The 17,501-nt window shown below is 50.8% G+C and overlaps 6 protein-coding genes across 6 annotated transcripts; 2 read left to right on the plus strand and 4 right to left on the minus strand.

The window, feature by feature from the left end:
• Window positions 1-530: 530 nt before the first annotated feature.
• On the plus strand, window positions 531-1,943 carry N7468_002696 (flavin-containing monooxygenase; the record flags this gene model as incomplete). Its single annotated transcript, XM_058471993.1, has 1 exon — window positions 531-1,943. One exon carries the CDS (start codon window positions 531-533, stop codon window positions 1,941-1,943), a length of 1,413 nt encoding a protein of 470 aa, XP_058335134.1.
• A 729-nt stretch (window positions 1,944-2,672) lies between these two features.
• N7468_002697 (sugar phosphate isomerase/epimerase family protein) lies at window positions 2,673-3,755 on the minus strand (the record flags this gene model as incomplete). Its single annotated transcript, XM_058471994.1, has 1 exon — window positions 2,673-3,755. The coding sequence occupies one exon, from the start codon at window positions 3,753-3,755 to the stop codon at window positions 2,673-2,675; it is 1,083 nt and encodes a 360-aa protein (XP_058335135.1).
• Window positions 3,756-5,488: 1,733 nt separating this feature from the next.
• N7468_002698 (uncharacterized protein) lies at window positions 5,489-5,860 on the minus strand (the record flags this gene model as incomplete). The annotated part of the gene is made up of 1 exon (XM_058471995.1): window positions 5,489-5,860. One exon carries the CDS (start codon window positions 5,858-5,860, stop codon window positions 5,489-5,491), a length of 372 nt encoding a protein of 123 aa, XP_058335136.1.
• Window positions 5,861-6,431: 571 nt separating this feature from the next.
• Window positions 6,432-9,467, plus strand: N7468_002699 (glucan endo-1,3-beta-D-glucosidase; the record flags this gene model as incomplete). Its single annotated transcript, XM_058471996.1, has 7 exons — window positions 6,432-6,611; window positions 6,671-6,998; window positions 7,050-7,195; window positions 7,245-8,966; window positions 9,019-9,080; window positions 9,134-9,393; window positions 9,445-9,467. The coding sequence occupies 7 exons, from the start codon at window positions 6,432-6,434 to the stop codon at window positions 9,465-9,467; spliced, it is 2,721 nt and encodes a 906-aa protein (XP_058335137.1).
• Window positions 9,468-10,727: 1,260 nt separating this feature from the next.
• N7468_002700 (uncharacterized protein) lies at window positions 10,728-11,279 on the minus strand (the record flags this gene model as incomplete). Its single annotated transcript, XM_058471997.1, has 1 exon — window positions 10,728-11,279. The coding sequence occupies one exon, from the start codon at window positions 11,277-11,279 to the stop codon at window positions 10,728-10,730; it is 552 nt and encodes a 183-aa protein (XP_058335138.1).
• Window positions 11,280-12,520: 1,241 nt separating this feature from the next.
• Window positions 12,521-16,725, minus strand: N7468_002701 (ABC multidrug transporter mdr1; the record flags this gene model as incomplete). The annotated part of the gene is made up of 4 exons (XM_058471998.1): window positions 12,521-12,878; window positions 12,941-13,280; window positions 13,369-16,303; window positions 16,381-16,725. 4 exons carry the CDS (start codon window positions 16,723-16,725, stop codon window positions 12,521-12,523), a joined length of 3,978 nt encoding a protein of 1,325 aa, XP_058335139.1.
• Between the last annotated feature and the right edge of the window lie 776 nt (window positions 16,726-17,501).

The raw sequence follows: 17,501 nt of genomic DNA on the forward strand, positions 1-17,501 counted from the left end.
ATGCAACGACACGTTGAAGATTTGGTGGTTTGATGATCTCGTGAAAGTCAGGGCGATCTCCAGATGTACCAGCTAGGTTTTCGATAGGATTGAGATCTGTGTAACTCGAACCAGGACCTCAAGGAGCCTCTAGAGTTAGGAGCGCCTCAACTCCCGCGGGAAGGTGAATGGCACAAACCACCCCCATTTCACAAGACATGCTGATGGCCCGAAAGTAGGCAACCATGGCGAGCAGTTTGTCTTAGTGCGTACATCTCGCGAGCTACCATATGCATAGAACTCCTGGCCCTTGTGATTTGGCGCAGGTTCCTGTGATGCAATGGGGCCCCGCAAATGCCCCATTCGGTAAGAACCCAAAAATCCACCCGGGCGATTTGGCCCAAGTTGGTCCCAAACAGTATCCAGAGCGAAGATCCAGCCCACCATAAACCGAGGCATGTGCTTCTTTGGGAGCCTCCAAATCTAAAAAAGGACCGACTCCCTCCATCGGGGCGCTTTCACCATTGTGTATTCACTGCCATCCTGCCACCATGAACGGACACGCTAATGGGCATGCGGAAACGCGCTACGACGTAGTGATCATCGGCGCAGGCGTCTCAGGAATCAACGCCGGCTTTCGCATACAGGACCAATGTCCAGGCTTCAGCTATACCATCCTCGAGGCGCGTGATGACCTCGGAGGTACCTGGGATCTCTTCCGCTACCCAGGCATTCGCTCGGACTCAGATCTGTTTACTTTCGGATTTCAGTTTAACCCTTGGAACCTCGACAAGCCCATTGGAGAGGGTCACCTGATCAAGAACTACGTACGCGAGACCGCCGAAAAGTTTGGAATCGACAAGCATATCAAGTACCACCACCGCGTCGTGTCTGCGGACTGGTCAAGCAACGACAGTACTTGGTCTCTCCAAGTGGAGCGCGATGGGACCCCGACGACCTATACCGCTCGATTCGTCATTTTCGCTTCCGGATACTACAACTACGAAAAGCCGCTCGAGGCTGTGATTCCGGGTCTGGATAATTTCCAAGGCCAGCTAATTCATCCTCAGTTCTGGCCGGAGGATCTGGACTACGCGAATAAGAAGATTGTCATCATTGGTAGTGGTGCCACTGCGATCACTCTGCTCCCAAACCTGGCCGAGAAAGCCGAAAGAGTGACCATGATCCAGCGCAGTCCCTCTTATATCCTCTCGCTTCCTAATCGCACCTCTAGCTGGTTTCTCAAATATTTCATGCCCACAACCGCTTATCTCAGGCTGCAACGCTTCATTTGGCTTCTGAGCTCTCGCTTTTTCTTCCTCTTCTGTCAACGGTTCCCCTCCATCGCCCGCTGGATTCTCAACCGTCGTGCGGGCAGAGAGTTGCCCAAGCATATCCCTGTGAACCCTCACTTCACCCCCCGCTACAATCCGTGGGACCAACGTCTTTGCGTCTCTCCTGATGGTGATTTCTATGAGAGCTTGCGTCGCGGGAAGGCTGATGTGCGGACGGATACCATCAAGACCGTCACAAAGAAGGGGGTCACGCTTAGCTCCGGTGAAACTGTAGACGCCGATATCCTTATCACCGCGACAGGTCTCAAGCTGCAGATCGCCGGTGGCGCTACCTTATCGGTAGACGGCGAGAAGGTTGATATTGGCCACCGCTATCTGTGGAACGGAGTCATGCTCCAGGACCTTCCCAATGCCTCTTTCATCATTGGATACACCAACGCTTCGTGGACGCTGGGCTCGGACGCCACTGCGCAGTTCATCACTCGCCTGCTCAACTCGATGAAGACGCGCAAGTTGATCGCTGCTACCCCGACCATGACTCCCGAGCTCGAGGCGACTATTCAACGCCGACCTCTGCTGAATCTCACCTCCACTTACATCAATGTTGCCGACCGCGTTCTTCCCTCGCTGCCGATCGTGGCCCATGGCAACCGCGTGACCACTACATGAAGGACATTAAGTTCGCCCTCAAAGGCAACATTGATGACGGCATGAAGTACACGCAGGGTCCTAATATCCACCTGCATGAGAAGCTCGCATGATTCATGGTCATGTGTGGATATTCTGACGGAAGATGTAACGAATCTTTTTTTTTTTCGCCCTTGTTCATATTCATTCCCCCTTTTGTTCAATAATTAGTTAGAAATTTAAATGAACGCTTATATATACCGGTCTTACTGGTTCTACAAGCCTGGAAACATCGATAATTTGAATCCACCCCATGGCGTTAGTCAATGCCGGTACATAAGGAGCATTATAGATCCAACACCATTGGGCCAAGCCTGCGTAGCAGGACTTTTTCGTCAGTAGCATTGAATGAAATTTCTGATCGGTCTGATAAGTTGAAGATGTGGACATTGGATGGAAGGCTTGTGTGTGTTAAAAGATACTAGAATCGGTCATAATGCTTTCCCTGTAGATAAACCCCGAAATCATGATATGCAAACCTCAAACATGGCAGGCTTGCATGTGTAAGAAAAATTTGAGTCGGTCAACGAGATACCCTTTGCCGTAGAAATTCCCGAAATAATGAAATGCGTGATAAAATAATGAGACTTGCATGGAATAAGAATTATTGGATCGGTCAACGAAATATCCTTTCCCCATAGACGGCGCTGAAATAAATGAAATGGATCGTTCGAACATGGGACAAACCCGCACCTGTTTAGCAGTCATGTTTTATTCGCTGGATTGGGGTTTCTCCAGGTTGGGGCCCAGCATCCCCAGCACTCGCTGCCAGGAATGGCTGGCCCGAGCGGCATGCTCATTAGGCACCGTGGGGTCATCTTCGAGCAGAGTTCGCGAGAAAACCTCCATACTCACCCATCCGGCATAGCCGAGTCCATTCAAACATGCGCCCGCCACCTCACGAATGGGCAAGTATCCGCCCCGCTCCTCCTCGCAGGGAAAGAGGCGTGCATTGCGCGACCAAGTCAATAGCTTGGGCAGTGTGGGGTCCTGCAGGAAACCAGACTGGGGATCGACCCGCTCACCATCAGCCAGCTGCACCATGATCACCCGGTGCGGATCAACCTCCTTGACCAGACGGGCCATCGATTCCTGGAGGTCTTTATCGGCGTGCTCCGGCAGGCGGCCGGTCGAGCTGGTCGGGTCCCCCCACACGCGGGCCGCGATATTGAACGTATCCAGGCAAAGACCCAGGTTGGGGCGATTGGCCCGCTTCACGATCTCCCACGAGTCCTCCCAGGTATTCACATAGGTGCCCCATGCGAGCGCCTCGTACGCAATGCGCGTCGGGTACGCGAGATCGGCGGCTTCAACCAGATCCGCTACAATGCGGTCGCGGTCACCGGTGATCTTGGATGCATCGAGGAAGGAGGAAGGGATGAGGATGAACAGGTCGTCGCCGAGGATACGGCAGAGCTGGACCCAGTGGCGCAGCTCGTCGAGGCGGGCAGCGTGCTCGGCACGGTCGATCAGGCCCTCATAGTGACGGAAGGGCTGCAGAGCCAGAATCTGCAGACCCCGCTTGGAGCAGAGATCACGGATGGCGTGTGCGGCGTCGATCTCGTAGGCTCGATCGGTGCGGGCCGGGTCCGGTGCGGTGGCGGAGAGGGTCTTCGCGAATTGCGCGAGGTCGTCGTGGAAGAGCTCAAGGCCCTGCTGGCCATTGCGGGCGGCGGCGTCGATTTTCGCGGTCAGCGAGTGCAAAGCGCTAGTGCCGAGACTCACGGTCGCAATAGCTGGTTTCCAACAGAGCTCCAAATCGGAAGTGGGGGGCGTTGGCGGAAAGGACTGCATGGCGGGCACTAAAAAATGACGTGAACGCGATCACGATCTGGCGGGTTTGGGTAGATCGGGGTCGGATTCAAGATTATATGTTGAACCCGGCTGCTTACCACTTTCCCGTGCTCGTTTGAAAAAGCAAACATCCCGTCTTCAGATCCTTTCGACGTGTCGATCAGCTCCTTCAGGGGCTTTGCAGCTGCAGCGAATAAGTGGACCGCGCGTCAGGTCAGGGCGTGTCGAAGGGCGACCCGCGTGGGCCACAAGCTGATAAAGTGGGGGGGGGGGGCTTTCGTCTGGTTCCTGCAAGGTGAGCAAAGATGCTCGGAGGAATCGAGCTGGGAAACAAGGCGCAGGGTGGGGCAGATAGACGAGCTATCTTGGAGAGTGAGTTGCTACGCAATCAAGTAAACACTATCACACCAGCTAGGGAATAGCGCAGGTCTGTTGCGTGCATCAGAACGCCACGTTATGACCATTTGGAATGGAAAACTTTCGGTCTCCTGCAGCCGCTCGTGGCTGGCGTAGGTTCATATCGGGCATCGACATTGAGATCGAATGATCGTTCTCGACCTTTCGCTGGTTATACTGGGGTCCTGCCTGCAGGCAGCAGGGATGTCATATGCATGACCAATGATCTACAGAAACCTGGCCAGCTACACTTTGGCGATCCCGACGCTCATGCAGTTATGCTTCCAGCTTACTAGGGCTTGCAGTTTTCGGTTTTTGGTGAGTTTTGTTCTGGTCCAAAGGGCCAAAAGCTGGCTTGTGGGTTCAGAGACGCTCTGCCCTCCATATCAGAAGTGGATTCCCTTTGCAGATCCATGCCACGCTGAGTCTGTTCAGAAATCGGTCCCCATTGGGTCCCAAAATAATGGTCACTGGTTCCGAGGACGATCTATCATCGCTCCAATTCATTTTATTGCGGCTAGCGCCAATAGAAACCCCGTATTGCCCGACGAGGCTCTCCTGGATCCCTCTCGCCCCCAGGTGACGGACGGGAGCTTCATACAATGTAACCTTGTGAGATATTGTTATCAATATCCAATCCATTCGTTCGTCTTGCTAGTATCCTTTTGTATTCCTATCTTCTATCCGAAACATCATGATGTCTGTAATTTCTACATAATCGTCAAAATTGCTTGTGGGGCTTCCGAATCAAGATCACGGTGCAGCGGAACATTATGTTTTGGATATATAAAACCCACCGCTTCAGGTACAAGGATGAGACCAAGCTTCAACAGCTTCAACCTTCCGTGGATTGGCCAGTATCCAATGAAAGCACTTACCGGCACTATCGATTCCAAGTTGTAGGCATTGAAATTATGCTACATATCTCGCAAGAGGGTTTCCAGGTCACTGGTTGAAATCTTGCCTATGCGGATCTGCCAAGCCTCCAGGGTGTTTGCTCCTGTACGGAGTATGCACTGGCAACAAAGACTGTGGCGATTTCTCAGCCAGCCTTGAGATCCGTAACCTTTCATTCATGGTACACTGTACTCAGACATCGGAAGAAACCTTGGAAATCCCTCTCGAGGGATCTGTACTTTTAAGTTTCTGCTCAGGCCACAAAACAGCAATGGAATCACCTGGGGAATAGTGAACGATCCAGGAGATGAGTTTTTAGAATATCTACAGTGGTAGCTACGTTGGATACTAGGTTGATGAGGCTGAGCGAGACTGACTCCTACAAGCGTCCGAGATGACTGGTCGTTGGATCTTGACGTGAGGGGAGTTCACGAGGAAAATCACGAACCTGGACCATCTCGGCGCGTCCATGTGAACGGATGATCGCCAGTTGACTCATAGGATCCAACAATGAGACTTTTCCCCCGACCCAGTATGTGGCTGCTTTGATAGCCTCCTACTTGTAGAGCCACAGCGTTCTTCCACAAGGCGAGCGGGGACGTGACGGCTGTCCAGGCGACTACTTGGAAGTAGCGGGGTGGCTGGAGAGAACGAAGCTTTCGGGCGAGGGTGTAGGCTGAGGGAGGACTATGCGAGCTTGAAGGCGGCAAGGATGACGAGGCATAAGGTTCGAACAAAGTGCCAGGGCGACCGTGGATGCGGGAAAGGGAGGAGCTAAAGGCGGGAGCGAAGGCAGCCAGGCTTGGCATCATCGTTCGTTGGCAAGACAGACGGACAAGACCTCCCTGTTCGCCATCTCAGAAAACGCCAGAAGGGACAAATGAGGTCCGTGTCTGTTGTTTCCCCCGCACCGCATTCCAAAATTTCCTCCCAGCAACGCATTGTGATCGCCCACCCTACATTGCTGAGCTTCCCGCGCGACAACGCTACGCGAACTTCCGCGCGCTCTCAGACTGGCTTTCATTCTCCCTGTGAGGCATTATTGCGATCTTGCGGCTCGACCGTGCGTGGATCGGCAAGCTCAGATTCCAACTCCAGGCCACGATCAACAATTCGAGGGCAAAGGCCTAAGTTCGGGGACTGCAAGTCCGTGTTAGCTGGAATTTGATAGAGCATACTTGTAAGTCGCTGGCCATCCATGGCATTAACCCTGGTTTGTTTCTTTTGCTCTTCTTGGATCAGAGTTGCTCCTCGACAACCGACATTGCCCCCATAATCCTTTGCTGGGGTTGGCGATATCGAGGCCCACAGCCAAGACATAGAACAGTAAAATCGACAACTGTATCTGAAGTCGGCCAATTCTGCCAAGATATACCAAGAACCATGGAGAGGGCAATCAATTGGAAGGCGAAAGCTTTGCTAACATGTCTGTTTGCCGCAGATAGCGTGCTTTGTCTGCCAAATCCAGCCGGTTCGACGGCCACCGGGGCGGCGACAGCTTTTGAAACCCAATATCCTCCATCAAACCCGGAGGATAGATTGTTAGTACCCGAGACCAAACCGGTAAGTTGCATGAAATGAAGCATGGCATTAAAAAGATAGAAACTGACGCTGAGCGGTAGGTCTATCGAGTGGCATTGAAGCACGAGGGACATCCGGCGCAACAACCTTTCCCTATTTACAGCGTGGGCCGCCAGCTGAATAGCCAGAAGAACGAAGACAACAGCTACTACGACGGCGAGGACGAGGACGACGAGGACGACGATTTCGGTATTGGTGGCTTTGGCGACTTTGCCGAATTTGAAGGCTTAGATGGTCTCAACAACTTCTTTGACAACGAACCCACGCCGAGCTCGTCTGTTGTTCACGAACAAGCCCCAAAGGCTACGTCTGAGCCCGTGCCGGAGGCTGTAGGAACTATCACAGGTGGGCTCAAGAAGAACGTGGATTGTGAGGGCGAAAACTGATCTATTTCTTCAGATCAACTTGTGGCTGCTTCAGCTCCTAGTAAGCAGCACAAGCCTCAGGCCTCAGCCCCCAGCCAGGCTTCCGATATGAGCGGTCAGGATATCTTTAGCCCAGTTGCGACTGGCCCTCCAGCAGCAAGCATCAAAAGTCGGGACGACCATCCAGTGGAGAACAAGCATGTCAGTATATCTCAAACTATGCTCAGAAGATATACTTACCAAAGAATAGGCTCTTACCGAGGACGCCATCCAGACTAACAAGTTCTATGCTGGACTCTTCCTCGGCTCCCAGACCAATGCAAGCTTCACACAGCCATACTCAATTGCTTGGTCTAAGGGAACTGGCCATCTCCAGAGCTGGGGCATGGCAGTATCGCACGTCGAAGCCAATCTTTTGGCATACGGACCCCAGAACCACAACATCTCTGGGAGCCCCGTGAGCTATTATATCAACCCCATTGGCCTGCAGCACATCATATTCTCGGCAAAGGAGCTGGATGAAAAGTCAACACTGCACGTTGAACAACCAAAGGCGTTTTCGGCACACGCAGTGGTGAAAACCTCCTCTAAAACGCAGTCCATCACCTTTCCAATGGTTCAAGGTATGGGTTTCGTGACTGCTCTCTACGATGGTATGGAGCCGATCCTTGAGAGTGGCGTTTTCTTCCGCAAGGTCGTCAACGCAGGCTCCCCCAAGCCTGGTATCTTCAAGTATCAAGTCTTCCTCGAGGACGAGACCGTCTGGTTGCTGTATGCCACGCCTGACGATGGCAAGGACCCTCATTTCAATCTCACCTCCAAGAACGCTTTGCAAGGACCCAAAGGTTATGCCGGTACCCTGCAAATTGCTAAGAATCCTGCTGGAACAAGCGGGGAAAAGTTGTTTGACAATTCCAGCAGCGTCTATCCTCTTGCTGGTCACATTCATGGATCCGTCACCTCGGACGAAGGCACCTATGGTCTCTCTTGGACCAAGGCTGGCAAATACGCCGATGGGACGCCCCTGATCATGTTTGCCCTGCCTCATCATATCGAATCGTTCGACAATGATACAAAAGGCCGCGTGACTGATATCCACTTGCGCACAACGACCAAAGGAAAGGCCACTGCGGTCATAGGAGAGAAGTGGACCATGATTGAGTCCAACTTGCCAGTGAATATTGGGTTTGCTCCGTGGTCACCGACCCATGGATCCGCACATCTCCTGTCTCAGGGCGCTCAACAGGTCATCCTGAAAGCCGCATCGGAGGAATTGAAACAGGATATTGAGGCGCAGTCCGACCTTAACAGCATGTACTACAGTGGAAAGGCCCTCAGCAAATTTGCCACCTTGATTTACACTGTTAACCAGTTCACAAGTAATGATGGAAGCGCCACCAAGGCTTTGGGAGAGCTGAAGAAGTCCTTTGCTCGTTTTGTTCAGAACAAGCAGCAATATCCCCTTGCCTATGATTCGGTGTGGAAGGGCGTTGTCTCTACTGCCGGGTACAATGGAGACTTGAATCAGGATTTCGGTAACACTGCTTACAACGATCACCATTTCCACTACGGTTATTTCATCCATGCTGCAGCTATCATTGGTGCCCTCGATCCGGATTGGTTAGCAGAGAACAAGAACTGGGTCAACACCCTCGTTCGAGATGCTGGAAATTCGGTCGAGAACGACGAGTACTTCCCATTTTCCCGGTCCTTTGATTGGTACAATGGACACTCGTGGGCCAAGGGTCTGTTTGAGTCTTTTGACGGAAAAGACCAGGAGTCCACATCTGAAGACACTATGTTTGCTTATGCCATTAAGATGTGGGGACAAACTACTGGAGACCGCAGCATGGAAGCTCGCGGAAACATGATGCTCGGAATCATGCGTCACTCCCTGGATAGCTACTTCTTGATGAAGCAGGATAATCAGAACCAGCCAGCCAACTTCACCAGCAACCGAGTCACTGGAATTGTGAGTTTACCCATGCTTTGACCTACCACGGGAACGTACTGACCAATTCCAGCTATTCGAAAACAAGGTTGACCATACTACCTATTTTGGCGCCAACCTCGAGTTCATACAAGGGTATGCTTCTATCATTGACTTGTCAAGCAAACTAGGGCTGATCATCGTCGCAGAATCCACATGCTTCCTCTTCTTCCTCATTCGGCTTACACTCGTCAACATGACTTTGTCGCTCAAGAATGGAAGGACATGTTCTCGCCTGGTTCTCTCACACCAGCTCACGGGGTTGAGGGCGGGTGGAAAGGCGTTCTGTTTGCCAATCTTGCCATTATTGATCCTCAGCAATCATGGGACTTCTTCAGCCAGGACAACTTCGATTACAGTTGGATTGATGGAGGTGCCTCTCGCACATGGTATTTGGCTTACGCTGCAGGTGGGTTTCCTTCACCCTAGCATTACTGTTCCGATAACTGATTATTATTAGGTCTTGGCGGAGGGCCAAACTGACCTTGCTCGTCTTCGAGTACTGATACCTTTGATGGCATCTCATGCTTGTGTTGGCCTATATTTTATATTTTGTCGGATTTAACACCCTTCGAGCCTTACTGTTATCAGCACCGGCTCATTCCTATAAATATTTGATCCTTTTTTCTTAACTGGTTCATTTCCATTACATCCTTTGTGAAGGACGACATCTTGAGCAGCTTTGCTTAAGATAAGTTCTGCACAGTAGCAATCGCGGTTCATTAGTGAGGATCCAAAAACCTCTACTCGTAACTTGAAGACCGAGCCTTTGGTGAAACAATCCTAAGATGTATAGCCCATCTGCCAAATATAGAGCAGATGCTCGGGAGTTCATGGATATAGCATAAAGAGCAATGAACTTTCCGCCCTCCGTGGTAGTGCCATTAACAGGGGCCGCCAAGCCTCCAGCGGTAGTCACGTACAACACTCTCTCGTTCAGCTGACCACTGTTGCCCCTGCCAAAGACACAGACCCTCGGTCCCAAATAACCCAATGATTTAGGCGATCCCGTCACAATAGTCGTGTTCTTGACTCCCTGGGGCGCAAAAACGACCGTCTCATCCGCGGACGCAAAGTAAAATCTTTACACTGTTTACAGCAGCTAATGGCGCCCAAGATCTTATTGACGAGCCAAGTTCGACCAACGTTGTTCCGGCTGAATAAAGATGAGATATTCGCTTGAATAAGTTATTGATGCAAAGTACTTCTAGTCAAAATGATAGCTAAGCAGGGCGCGTCATAAACATCATAGAACTCAATTACCCGAAGATTCACAGGTTTAAAGGAATCTTACCCCCCAGCCATATCGCGCGTTGGATGTAGTTCCGCTTTCCCTCGGACTGGATAAGTGTTCGGGTAAAGATTAGTCGACTCAATAGTCTCCTCCTCTTTCGTTGTTTTCGCTGTCCACTGTCGTCATAGTATCAATCTACCGGTATCGCGAGACCGCTTAGCCAATCCGTACAAGACATAGTCTGCATCTCGAAACTGTGTGGCTTTATCACAAGGGAGTGCTAATCGGAGCCCGGAAATGTACCTTTTAAATGACGAGAACGAGAGTCAGTATCCACTTAAGAATCTTCGACCAGCGGTAAAGAAATATCACATACATCCTTTCAGTAGATGTATCATATATGAGCTTTTTGGAGGAGGGCATGCATGGTGTGACACCGCACTGCAAAATTCCTCTTTTTGAGTGGTCAGAGTCTTAAATTATCTGTAGGTAGAGTTAAGAATATGAACTTACTGGTAAACCCGACGGAATTCTCTGCGGATATTTTCGCGTTCCTGTTCTTTGAGACTCCAAAAATAGTCCTCGGATAAAGGGTTCCCCGGAACTTTCTGCCAGACAATCAAGACTTCAGATCCACCAGGAACGATTTCGTTAGGTCCCTGTGTGCCTTCTTGGTAACCTAGGAGTGGGGGAACAAAACGAAATTTCTGGCGTTTCAGCGCCTTGAATGCTTCCAACTCTCTATTCTCTCTTTGCGGGAATGCTTGGCTAGCTCGGATACCAGGGGGAGCAAAGTCGGTGCCCTCGATAGGGATTTGACGATGGATTCGTATGAATGCTTGCTTTTCCGGATGATCCTTTAGGTGGCAGAGAAACTTTGCAGCTGTGGTTCCGGGCTTAAGACCGTGATCGATATCCTGCTGGTTTATAAAAGAAGCAACCTCCCCGAGTTTTTCAATGATAATCCATGTCCGAGATGGCAACTGATATTTGGGCTGAGCCTCAGTAGTGATCTCAGTGCCTTCAGAGATCCAGATATAGGAACTTAGGCCGCTATGCATTTTGTTGTCTGTAAAAGTTCAGAGATGGATCGTGTGGGAGAGATGGAAGAGAAGGAAGTGTGGGAGAGGTGGAAGAGGAGGAATTGTGGAGAGGAGGAAGTGTGGGAGAGGAGGAAGTGGTGTACGACTTGAGACACTTTAGGTAGATAGAGAACAGAATCGGTTGATTCCGCTGGCTGACGCGAATATGTCATCACCGGCTCTTTGTATGGCTTTCTTTGATGGGCAATCATTGCCTGATGCCACAGGCATCGATTGATCCTAGTGACTGAGACCTAATATTGATAGCGACGCTTACAGTAGGCATCGGTGTGATTTATAGGCATTCCTTCCTTTACTCATAAGCTTCCTGGGGATACCTTGGGTATAGCCCCTTCACAGCCAAGCTATATCACTGCTCGGTAGGGGTCTCTTGGCCATATGAACCTCCCACACCTTGGACGTATTGGCCACAGGTACAGCTATATGGGAATATTCAACTTCCGCCAGACGAAATACACTGGGCTGCACCCCTGTGTTGCCCAGGAGGGGACTAGTGGCGAAGGTATGCAAGACTGAAGAGACGAGCTTTCAGGGTAGGAGATCTGGTAGAGGTTTGGCGTATAAGCAGTTTTGTGTAGCAAGAATATTTCCGCTGGGTTTTACAGCCAAAATCTCCAGCCAAATTGGGTCTTTGTACTGATGCACCACACGAGGCTTCGCAGGAAATTTGGGGGCTTTCTGTCCGCGCGAAGTGGAGGCCGCGCCTATCACAGACCAGCGACAACAACGTAGAAAAAACCGCCTGCAATTGCATGGTGACGGGAATCTGGGTGCCAAGAAGCGCACTTGAGACGGAGTCTAAAGCAAATGCAAAGGAAATCTGACTCGACGTAGTGTGGAATTCGGGGGATCTAAAGATGCAGTGCGGGTGCGAGTGGATATGCAATATACAACTGTCGGTGATCTTTTACCAGCCACTTTCCACGCCAAAAGCTCCTATATACTTGCCACTTCATTCAATCGGGGTTTATTACGATCTATACTCCACTAATTTGCAACCACTCAGATGCTCAAATTGTATGAAATTGTGGAAACTGGTGCTTGATTGGCCACTGTGAAAGCACTGAAAAGCATTGAAAACAAACGCTGGAAGAACCGTGAATTCATCCAAATATGTATGGTAGAAGGCTAAAAGAAGATAGTAACGCCTATGAATGGTCATAAGATAGTGGTAACTTTGTCCAACAAGAAAAAATTGTTCATTGGCCTTTCCCGAGGCTCTGTAAGTTGACCAACTCGTAGTAGTGGCCTTTAAGACGTAGCAGCTCTTGATGTGTGCCACTTTCAACGATTTTGCCTTGATCAAAGACGTAGATCACGTCTGCTTTTTGAATCGTGCTCAGTCGATGAGCGATAGCAATGGTGGTACGACCGCGTGCCGCAGCATCCAATGCAGCTTGGACGACCTTTTCAGACTGTGAGTCGAGGGCTGAGGTGGCTTCGTCAAGAAGCAAGATCCTGGGGTTACGCAAAAGCGCTCGTGCGATTGCAACGCGTTGTTTCTGCCCTCCAGATAACATAAGTCCCTTGTTTCCGATCTTGGTTTCGAACCCGTCGCTACAGGAGAAGTTAGTAAAAGAAGCACAAAAAGAAAAGCGTAGGAGTCAGATACGACTTACGGAAGAGACATGATGAAGTCATGAATGTTCGCATCGTAGCAGACTTTCTTGATCTCTTCGTCTGAAGCCTCACCGCCGTGCACACCCATGAGAATGTTCTCTTTGATTGTGCCCTGGTAAAGGGTGGGCTCTTGGCTGACCAGAGCTAAGAGACTGCGGTACGAATTAACATTGAGGTCAGTGATATTCTTTCCATCGATGTAGATTCCTCCGCGCGTGGCATCGTAGAAGCGCTCAAGAAGAGCGATGGTCGTACTCTTGCCACATCCACTTGGCCCGACAAGAGCAATATATTGTCCCGGGTGGATCGTAAGGTCGATGCCCCGCAAAACGGGTTGGTCTGGCCTGGATGTGTAGTGGAAATGGACATCGCGGAACTCCAGGGCCCCCCTTGCCTTGAACCGCATCTCTTGGACTGATCACTTCACCCTGGCTGGACCAAGGATCAATCTTCGGGCGGCTGTCGAAGAGCCTGCGGAGCTCGAACGCAGCATTCTTAGCCTTGCCCATATCGGGAGCAAATGAAAAGACTGCACCTGCAGACTGTGCTCCGAACAAAATCTCGGAGAAAGCAACAAAAAACGAGAGCATGTCATACTCATGACGGCCAAGAAGACCACCGCCGTACCAAAAACCCAAAGCCACACAAAAGAAAACCAGGGCTTGAGATGCAGCGAATAATAATGAGGCGCGAAGGTTTGAAATTAAATGTGCGTGATTCTGCGATTCCAAGATCTCATGGTAACTGTTCCAGACCTCCTCTTCGCGGGTCAAAGAAGCCACGATGCGAATTGAGGAGGCAGCTTCGCAGGCAAATGAAGCTGAGTCCTTATGCCCCTCTTTGGAGTCGGACTCGAATTTGGCGAGCATGTAGAATTGGAAGAATCCACAACCTAGAAGAACGGGAAGCAGAGAAATGCAGACTAGAGCCAGTTTCCAGCCAAAGGCCAAAGCAATGCACATGGATCCGATCAGGGTCGTGAGAGTCATGAGAATCATGCCCAGGTTCTGTCCACTAATGCCGGCCAGACTCTTGGTCTCCGTAGAAAGGAAAGATGTCAATGCGCCAGTCGAATTCTCTTCCTTGTCGAAATAGCTAATATCTTGTCGTAAGATTCTTCGGAACGCCATACTGCGGGCCTTTCGGACCAGCCGTTCGGAGCACACACCGAAGCAAGCTCCGTGGACGATAAAGGTGATAAATTGCGCGATTCCGATGGCGAAGAAGACGAGAGACCAGTAGTTTGCCTCCGTGCGGAGCTTATGATAGAGGGGCTTTGGCAGGGACAGAACACTCAATGCTTTGGAGTAGAGGTAGGCCTGGGTAGGTTGTCCACCACCAGCAAGGCAGGAGAAGACAAGCCCAACAACCATCCAAATCCATTCCTCTTTGTTGAAAGAGGCTATGAACGTGATCAGTGACCAGAGCGAGTATTTTTGCTCAACGTCCTTTGGCGCGGGAGCGAGGAACATGCTGTGCACTGATTTTCGAGTATCCATCTTGCGGATACTATGACGAACACTCTGGATACGGTTCATCTCTTTCAAGGGAATGGCGTCTTCTGCCAGTGAAGGAGAGTCGATAGAGTTGCCACGGCCAAGCTCTTTGCCATCCTCGTCGGAGATATCGGAAAAGGTAATGGAGAGCTCGTCCCCGTCGTGATCAAGGACGTCGGTGACAATGTCCTCTTTGAAACGTTGCGCCTCGACGAGCTTGGAATAGGGGCCATCGTTCCGAATGAGTTCATCATGTGTACCCTGCTCCACGATTGAGCCGCTCACTAAAACCACGATGTTCTGTGCGGTTTTGATCGTTGAGAGACGGTGCGCAATGGTGATCGTGGTCCGTCCTGCACTGGCGTTGTCGAGTGCAGCCTGCACCAGACCTTCAGATTTTGTATCGAGAGCCGATGTCGCTTCGTCGAGAAGTAAGATCTTAGGGTCAGATACGATGGCGCGGGCAATGGCAATACGCTGCTTCTGGCCGCCAGAGAGCAAGAAACCACGCTGTCCGACGTTAGTGTCATACCCCTCTGGCAGAGCATTGATGAAAACGTGTGCATTCGCAGTCTTCGCTGCAGACTCCACGAGCTGCCTCACGGTATCTTCAGATTCGTGCTCGTATTTGGTTCCAGTAAGCCCGTGTCGAATATTGTTGAAAATGGTGGTTCCGAAAAGGACTGGCTCCTGACTAACAAGAGAAATCTGCTGACGGAGCCATCGCAGATTAATGGTGGACATATCGACGCCATCTAAATAAATGGAGCCTCCGACCGGAAGATAGAATCTTTCAATCAGATCCATGATTGTGCTCTTGCTCGAACCTGACGGGCCGACAAGAGCGGTGGTCTTCCCTGCGGGAATGAAAAGCGAGAGATCCTTCATAACCGTCACGTCAGGCCGAGAAGGGTAAATATGCTTGATGTTGCGAAGTTCGATATTGCCTTCGATAAATTCCGGGATGATTCCCTCCGTTCGTAATGTCGCGTCGACCGGAGGAATACGATCGATGGTACTGAAAATCTTTGTCGCGGCGGCCACAGCTTGAACAAAGGCTTGTCCATTTGGACTGACGTTGCCGATAGCAAAAGAACCAATCAGTATAGACATCAGGACAGTCAATACTTGGCCAACGTTGACTTCTCCTTGCACCAAATATCGCGAGCCCATCCAGAACCCAAACCCATAGTTCCAAAACATGATACCGAACATGGGCCCCATGATGATAGCCATACAAAGCTGAAGCCGAAATCCTGCTTTTTCAGCGATGTGTAGATGCTCATCATATTGGCTGGCTAGTCGCTCTTGTGTGCCAAACGCTGTAGCCACCCGAATCGAACTGAGCACTTCCTCTGCGACAGTATCACCAGCAGCATAGCTTTCCAAGGATTGCTGGCTGTATTTCACAATGAAGGTAGAACCAATGCCCATAAGCAAAACCAAAGCGACGATGGTTGAGGTGCAGATACCAGCGAGACGAGCGTACTTGGAATAAGCTACAATGAAAGCTGTCACAAAGGTGGCCACAGCAGTCAAAGTCAGGCCTACCTTCTGAGACACGCCATCCTGGATCAGGTTTGTGTCAGCGGTGATACGAGTGGTCACCTCACCGGCACCTAGTTTGTCAAAGTATCCGATATTTTGCCGCAGGATAGCTTGGAGGTAGTGCTCGCGAATCTTCTGCGTAACCCGCCCTCCGGTGTAGGTGAACCCAACGGTGCTGATATAGACGGTGATAAACTCGCCGATGCCCAGCCATACAAAGTATAGCACATTCTTGTCCAATTCCTTCATAAAATGGTCGTAGGTAATGGTTCTCAGTTCGATTTTCTGGAACGCCGTCGTTAGGGAGCCGAAGAGGATCTAGATCGCGGAATAGTTGTTTAGTGGATTGGTTTTTGCCTTTCGGAGCATTTTATGGACATGCAACTGTAACCCACCGTAAATAATGGCATTGCCGCACCTGCGGCGATTGCACAAAGAGTGCTAATGGTAAGAATCGCCAATTCGAGTTTTGAGGCATAACGGTACAGACTGAAAAAACTGATGTTGACTCGCGGCGACTTGACCTGTTGTTGCAAAATGGCCTGTTCGTGTTCGGGCAGATGTGAAAAAAGAAGATCCTCCTGCTCCTCTGGCGACGCGGTCTTGTTCTCATTTGCCTTCTGAATAATGAGTTCGTCTGCGCCGGGTTGGGCGTGCCTAGGAGAACGTGAGGCTTCGGACGTGGTCGCAATCGCCTCCTTGGACTTCCCCTCCACGGCCACCCCTGCCGGTTGCGACATGGTGAGGGATCAGGCGCAAATAAAATTAGGGCGCGCCAGCTTTCAAGAATCGAGCCGGACAAACGGTTGGGTAAGGGAATGTGTAAGAACCAAAAACCAAGGGAGTGACGACAAGGCGATAGCGAGGGATAAGAAAGGAGAGCCGGAATGCTTTCTGGGGGAATATCAACCCCGAGTTGGACTAAATGACCAGATAAATGCGACCTTGCCACATTTCTCGACACAACCTTGGTAGGCTGCCGTAGACATGAAGAAGCGTTCTTTTGTGAATGTTCTAGGGCGCGTGGAACATGAGGGCGAACCGGACAGTAATTCTGTTCAGGGATGTCGATCACTTCGGAGAAAGTTTCGAGGGGCCTGCGGAGCGTTTCGCACGGCCAAACCAGTAAAACATTCAAAGTCATGTTCAGATCGATCGATAATCGCTTAAGCATTGCTGAGGACTCCATTCTGACGGCATAGCTGGCCGGGTGGTGACTTAGGGTCGTTGATCCATGCTGCTCTTGGCTGCCACTAGGTCGCTCAGGGTTAAATGGCTGCTGGTCTCTATTTCGACGTCTCCACTGACCCGCGTGCACGGAACCCGCGCACTTAAAACACCTTAAATTGAGGTAGCAATGGAGCCATGGATGCAGGGGAGCACGAGATAGACGAGGACGGCCGGAAGCAGTTCAATCCTGGCTCGTGCATCAGAGCATCGGAGTGTAATTGCATATTCCGGATCATAGTGGGTTTCAGGGCAGAAATCGGTTGCCCCCTGGGCCTCGACATGTCTG

This window comes from Penicillium chermesinum (assembly GCF_028974085.1).
Source record: "Penicillium chermesinum strain IBT 19713 chromosome Unknown utg000002l:1.0-5270490.0:1.0-5274688.0, whole genome shotgun sequence".
Lineage (NCBI taxonomy): Eukaryota > Fungi > Ascomycota > Eurotiomycetes > Eurotiales > Aspergillaceae > Penicillium > Penicillium chermesinum.